The 6,586-nt window shown below is 44.1% G+C and overlaps 1 protein-coding gene across 7 annotated transcripts in view; it reads right to left on the bottom strand.

The window, feature by feature from the left end:
- GIGYF2 (GRB10 interacting GYF protein 2) overlaps positions 1 to 6,586 on the bottom strand; it is a 113,279-nt gene that overhangs the window by 4,436 nt on the left and 102,257 nt on the right. For 4 of the 7 annotated variants that reach the window (XM_023523777.1, XM_023523781.1, XM_023523780.1 and 1 more), the window contains 2 exons: positions 3,974 to 4,176; positions 1,310 to 1,460 (listed from right to left, as the gene is read on the bottom strand). In XM_023523777.1, the coding sequence (XP_023379545.1) occupies positions 1,310 to 1,460; positions 3,974 to 4,176 (354 nt within the window). The remainder of the gene's footprint in view (positions 1 to 1,309; positions 1,461 to 3,973; positions 4,177 to 6,586) is intronic. The other 3 variants (XM_011380872.2, XM_023523778.1, XM_023523779.1) reach the window with 3 other exon arrangements.

Here is a 6,586-nt window from a genome sequence, read left to right as displayed (position 1 = left end):
TAGGTCTCTAGGTTCCCAAAGCCAGCCTCCAGGCACCAGCTCCAAAGGGCGATCCTCAAAGTTAAGTTTCTGTGACTGACACTTTGTTCTCTCTGGGGTAGGAAACCTCTGAAGAAAAGCATGGGTTCTACCAAGGGCAGAACAGGCTTGTCATCTCCCTCTTGCTGTGCTATCGGTTCCTCCCTGCAAGTATCTTCATTTGATGTCTCGCGGCCACTTTGCACTCCACTCACCCGACACTTAAACTTTCTATCATTTCCCAGAAACTGGCTCCACTGTCATTTTAGCAAAAGGCAACACTATCCATACTGCTGCCCAAACCTTTCCATCCTCCTTGTTCAGCCAGTTATACCCACTAAGCTTCTCAAATCCATCTAACTCCTCTCCGTCTCCAATGCCAAAACCCGATTCCAGACCACCACTATCTTCTACCTGGTTTCTACTGTAGCCTCTTAATCAAGCCGACACTGCAACCTGCCATCTTTGCCAATATAATCATTCTATTCCAAACAGCATGGTTTTACAATAGCCTATTTACATTAAGTGGAGAGTAATTTTATCACTGTATGCAGATTGTTAGGCCAATTTAAGAAACACGGGCAGCCCATCACTTTGCCTATACTGTTTATTATTCCCAAAACACCATTCCTGCCCGTCTTTAAAGCCTCAATTCAGGTGTCACCTTTTCCATGAAGCTGCCTCATGTGAAGACACTGGTCCTCAATGCTAGGCGAGAACAGCTGTGGGTCACACAGAAGAATGGAAGGAAAACAGGCCCGCTCTGAAAGCCCACTGCCGCACAGCTGTGTGACACTGGGAACTGTTCTAAACCCTCTAGGTCGGAGTTCGCTCACAGGTAACTGGAACGTCACTTCGCAAAGCAGTCAGTCGTCCTGAGAATCACACGCTATACACAGTGCTCTCGACAGATGCTGGGGGCTTTTCTCAGAACCTGACTGGATTCACGGTCGGCTTCCACACAGATCAGCGTTTAAGTCTGTAAACAACCTTTACTGTTTTCCATTAGCATTATTTCCCAACTAAATTGAAAGGCCTTCTAGAGAAAGTCCTATTAAATATGAACAAGGCTTTAAAGTTTAAAGCACCACACAATATAACTCCTTATAGCACACGAGACACAGCTCTTGCATTGAGATGCCCAGTAAATACTATTTTGAACTGATTTAAAAAATTAATTTTATACAAGAATTATTTCCCTTCGTGAAAAACATTCCACCGCGGGACTCACATGGCAGCTGCTATAACCTGCAGTCTCCCGACACCCAACGAACACCAGGCCTGTGCTCACCTAGTAAACTGGGGTCTGCTCGGACCATCTTCTGTTTTTTCTTCTTCTTGCCACTCTGCACAGCCTCAAAATTGGATTGTTGGTTGTTGCTTTGATTGGTCTGAAATACTGAATGGAGTGCACTGTGGTTCATCCCCCACACGGAGTCCTGAGAAACGAGACGGCACAGCTTCAGTTACACAGTGGGTACAGCCTCGGCCCACCCTGAGAAAATGGCTGACTTGCCCTCACCTTGTCAAGTGTGAGTTAAAAAACAAAGCCTGCCATGGATTCCGGTAATAAGGAAACCCAGAGTAGTCGACGGGGCCACTTTCTCCTGCGTTTAGATTCAGACTCTCCTTTCACGTCCTAACTGCCTCCCCAGGGCCTGTCCTGGTAACTGCAGGTGCCCACACCACCGTGACAGCACAGCTATCAAAACCTCTCAAGTACGCATGGAGTCTATCCCACCCACGAGGAAATTAAATCTACAGCGATGAAACCGAGAACAGACCTCTGCACCTTGGCAACCGACACTCCTCACCTACCCAAGGCAGAAGGTCCCTTGGAGCCCTGGTCTCCAGGCTGCAGACCAGCTGGCAGTACGCTACCAACGTCAGTGTCGTGCACTTTATTCCGACTGGCAAACCCAGAAGCGATCTGGTCTTCACACATTATCCATACGATTTCTACCAACTGGTTAAAAACTATGAAATAGCCTACCAGGTGTTCACGCCGAGCGGCTGCTCTTCTTAGAGCACTCCGCTGTAAACTGGGACCAGCGTCAGTGAGCTGGCTGTGGGTGGGGGTGGGGGTGGGGTGGTGGAGCTCTGCAGAAGGACAAGGCTGGCTGTGCACGCGCACCGGGCCGCCGCCTTCCTATCTCAGCACACAGGGCCAGCTGCTTCACAGACGCAAAGAGCCTCTGTGTCACTGCACCATGTCTTTTCATTTGAATTCTGTTCATGTTTACAGCTTTCACTTTCCTTCAGCTGGTTCCTGTTACCTCATCTGCTCAAATGTATTTTAAATGGCCTGTACTGCACCGTACCTTACATATTCCCAGAAGTGACCTGTAAAACAAACATTATCCCTAGAACTATGTGATTAAAGGATATGAATAATATTAAGTCTCTCCGTGACCTTTCAGAAAACCTGTACAACCGATCCTCATTATTCACTGATTCCATATTTGAAAATTCACTTACAGTAGTCCCCCTCAGCCAGTTTCATTTCTGTGGTTTCAGTTACCCACAATCAACCACAGTCCAAAAATATTAAATGGAAAATTCCAGAAATAAACAATTCATACATTTTAAACTGCGTGCTATTTTGAGTAGCGTGATGAAATCTTGCACCCTCCCTCTCTGTCCCACCTGGGATGTGACCCGTCCCCGTTGTCCAGCATCTCCATGAGGTGTGTCTGTCTGCTACCCATCTGTCCGGCACTGAGTAGCTACCTCGCTTTTCAGATGCATTTTTAGAAAGAGACAGATACCCCATTCATATAACTTTTATTACAGCATACTGTTCTATTTGTTCTATTATTGTTAATCTCTTACTGTGCCTAACTTAGAAATTAGACTTTATCGTAGCTATGCAAGTACAGAGTTCAGTACTTCCCCAGTTCCGGATACCCACTGGGGGTCTTATGACAAAGCCCCATGGGTAAGGGGGAACCACTACACCTGCTGTGATTTATTTATAACCCCCAAATCACTACCAGCAGTGCTTCTGTGGTCACTCTGGACACGCACATGAACAGAGCAGTGGAAAATTGGACTTGCTCAAGGCACACACTCCCCACTGAGGCAGAACAGGGCAACAGTCTGCCTTCTTGACTCAGCTCTCTCACACTGTAAACAGGTGCCTTTTTCAGTCTATTTAGTGTCATGTTTTTAGTATTTTTGTCCTTTTTTTGGTGATTTCATTGTTGGCTCCCAAGCGTTGAGCGTCGCCTAGGACACCCTAAGCACTAGAAGGCTGTGATGTACCTCACAGACAAACTGTGTTAGCTGAGCTTCATCCAGGCATGAGTTACAGTGCTGCTGACTGACTGCGAGTTCAATGTTAAGGAATCAACATCATATTAAATAAAGCATCTTTATAAACAGAAGCAACCTGGTAAACAGGTTACACACTGATTGGCTGACAAAACGTTGTGACCAGAGGTTCGCAGAAAGGTAACTCTGGGCTTCCCCTATGAGCAACGGTTCAGTATTTGCTAATTCAACACTGGCGTCCACTTTACAGAACACAACTACCGTGAATAACGAGAACGGACTGTGTCTTCAACATCCCCATCAAAAACGTACAAAATGATCAGCACTGAGTAAAGTGGATCCTGAACACCAGAGAGTTCACATTTCTAGGTATTAACTATTCAAAACGAAATAAATTTATGGGTCTGTGACAAGTGGGAATTTGACTGAGGCATATGTATGAACCGAGAAAATGGGGCTGGTGTCCTAACAGAGAATGAATGGTTAATATTTGCTATTTGGACAATTCACAAAGGTCTCTAGATACATAATTTTTAAATATCAAGTCTACCACATTTTAAAGGGCTTTGGTCATTCGATATACAAAAATGGTATCTTTGTTCTAATTTCCGTTTCTCTGGTGCTCAATATTTCAAGGTATTAATGCTCACACGTGGCAACTGCGCGCTGCACGGCCTCATACCTGCTGCTGCTGCTGCTGCTGCTGCTGCTGCTGCTGCTGCTGCTGCTGCTGCTGCCGCTGGCTGGCTTTCTGTTTGGCACGGCGCTCGAGGAACTGCTTGGCAAACTCCTTGGCCTCAGAGGTATCTCCCAAATAGGCCCTGATATAATCATGGACCTCGTACGGAGATTCTACTTCCTTCAGGAAAGAAACAAATGTAGGAACTGCAACAGGAGAGGAGAGAAGACGTAAAGAGTAATAATGAAATATCACATACAAAAAATCGGTTTCAGTTTTTAATAATTGTCTCACCCAACAGACATTAATGATGGAAACTTAAAGACATACCACACGTTTAGTATCACTAAATGCTATGCTGATTAAAACGATTGCTTGCCTAAGACTGAAGTCATTTGGGGATTCGTTCTTAAATTCAAACAATACTTATTCAGTGCTATGATATGTACCAGGCACCACGACAGATACTCGAGACACAGCCATACCCTCCTTTAGCGTCACTGAGATATCATACATTTAGAGAAATTAAATGGAACATGCGAGCAGTGTGGTATAGGAGAAAAACACAAGTATCAGAGTTAGACCTGGGTTTAAACCTGACTCGGGAATTCGCTGGCTGTGTGACCTTGAGAAGTTGCTTAACCACTCTGAGCCTCTGTTTCCTAATTTATAAAATGGGTATAACACATCACTTACATTGTGAAAATATCTTATAAAATTGCTGCAAAAATTAAATAACTGGGATAGCATACTTTAACCTCCACCTGGAAAGTGCCTAGCACATGGTAGGTACTTAATGGATGGTAGCCACCACTATTATTTACTATTGTTTTCTCTGGCTCTTTCAGACCATTAGATAGTGTTACAATGTTGCAAAGAACCTTTCAATTCCTTTACTACTCTGTTTTTAAAGATTTTTGGTTTTAGGCAAGACATCAGAGGTGGACACCAAGCTGACTAGTCTCTGTTCAAACACTGGGGGGTGGGGAGGGGACCCACTTCTACCTAAGGCAGAAAGTTCTCGGTGAAGAGCTACCGATTAGCAAGTTTTTCTTCAAATTGTGCTGAAATCTTTTCACTTCCACATACTGGTCCTAGTTTCATGCTACATAAAATGAGTCTGCATGCTCTGTCACATGACTCCCAGCCCCGCCCCCAAAGGCAGGAAGGGATAGAGCTCACAGCACCTCAACTTTCTCTTGCCCAGGTTGACCTCTGTCCCCACCATGACAGTTACCTTCCTTTGGACCTGGTCCGGCTGGCAACTGCCCTCATAAAATGAGCAGCATGGAACTATGACCGCCTCTATCCTATACGTCGTGAAACAGCCCGAGAGAGTATTTACTTTTTGGCAACCACTGATAACCTATTTGAGCATAGTATGACAGGACTTCTCTCCCATGTAAAATCACATATAACACTGTTAGAGTCAAGTCATTATAGTAGATGCGGGATCTGCCTCCATTAGACTTCACTCCTGAGTTCTGGCCCATCATTCCAGCTTGCCAACCTCTTTGTGGGCCCTGCTCTGCCATTCCACATGCTGGGTTTCCCTCCCCGATTCTTACCATCCAAGTTATTTGCCGTATTAAGGGCATGAAGCATCTGTTCACACCACTGGGTAAATCCATCTTGGGCTTTATTTACTCCCTGAAAGAGCTTCAGCAACTTTTCTTCTTCTTCTACTTTCTTATTCTGCCGGTTAGACACACCTACAGATTTACTAAAGCAAAACAATAGGGCGATATTATATTCCCAGACACTGTTACTATGTGCTTATACTACAACCCCATACATAATGTCTTGGCAACACTGGATGGCCGTCCAGTGATCCAAAGCCTGGCTCCAAAAATTCAAATGTTTGGATTTGGGGTGAGGTAGGGGTTACTCAATACCCCCTTAAAATCTAGCCTCAGCTAATATATTCTAGCTTGTGAACACAGGGCTTCTTTTCAGAGAACTGATGAAATTCTTCCTATGTGTTCTTTGTTAAGTTTTTTAATTTTGCTAAGCCTCAGTTTCCTCATCTGTAAAATTAAGGAATGATGATATTGCACGCAAAGGCCAAGAGCGCAGTGCTCTATAAACTGACAGATATTTGGTGTCCTATTCGTAATATGTTAGCCCTTGATCGAGAAGAAACAATGTGACAACACTACCATTTATTAAGCAGTTGCTATGTGCCAGGCACTTCACTATTTCGCATGTATCCATCTTATCTTTACTACACCCATGAAGTTGTATTATCGTCATTTTACAGATGAGGGAACTGAGGCTCAAAGAAGTTCCCCTTTGCCCAAGGTCACACAGCTAATAAGTGGTAGTGCTGGGATTTGGGGGTCACATGTTTAACGCTAAAACCCATGCTCTTCAACAATGCTGTACACTAAGAAAAGAAAGAGGAAGGTGAAGGATAACTAATCTATCAGAAAAATAAAGAGGCCATTACAGGGGTGTTTATAATACCAATTACAGTACAAGTAACTTAAAAATATAAATTCAGGGGAAAAAAACACTAAGATCTAGGGAATATCTTGGAGAAATGTTCAACAACACAAAAATACACTATTCCTAATATTATTAAGTGTTTACCATGTAACAGGCAACAAACTAGGT

Source organism: Pteropus vampyrus, unplaced genomic scaffold, assembly GCF_000151845.1.
Source record: "Pteropus vampyrus isolate Shadow unplaced genomic scaffold, Pvam_2.0 Scaffold411, whole genome shotgun sequence".
Taxonomy (NCBI): Eukaryota; Metazoa; Chordata; class Mammalia; order Chiroptera; family Pteropodidae; genus Pteropus; species Pteropus vampyrus.
The sequence above is the reverse complement of the archived record's forward strand: the minus strand, read 5'-3'. Positions and strand labels throughout refer to the sequence as shown.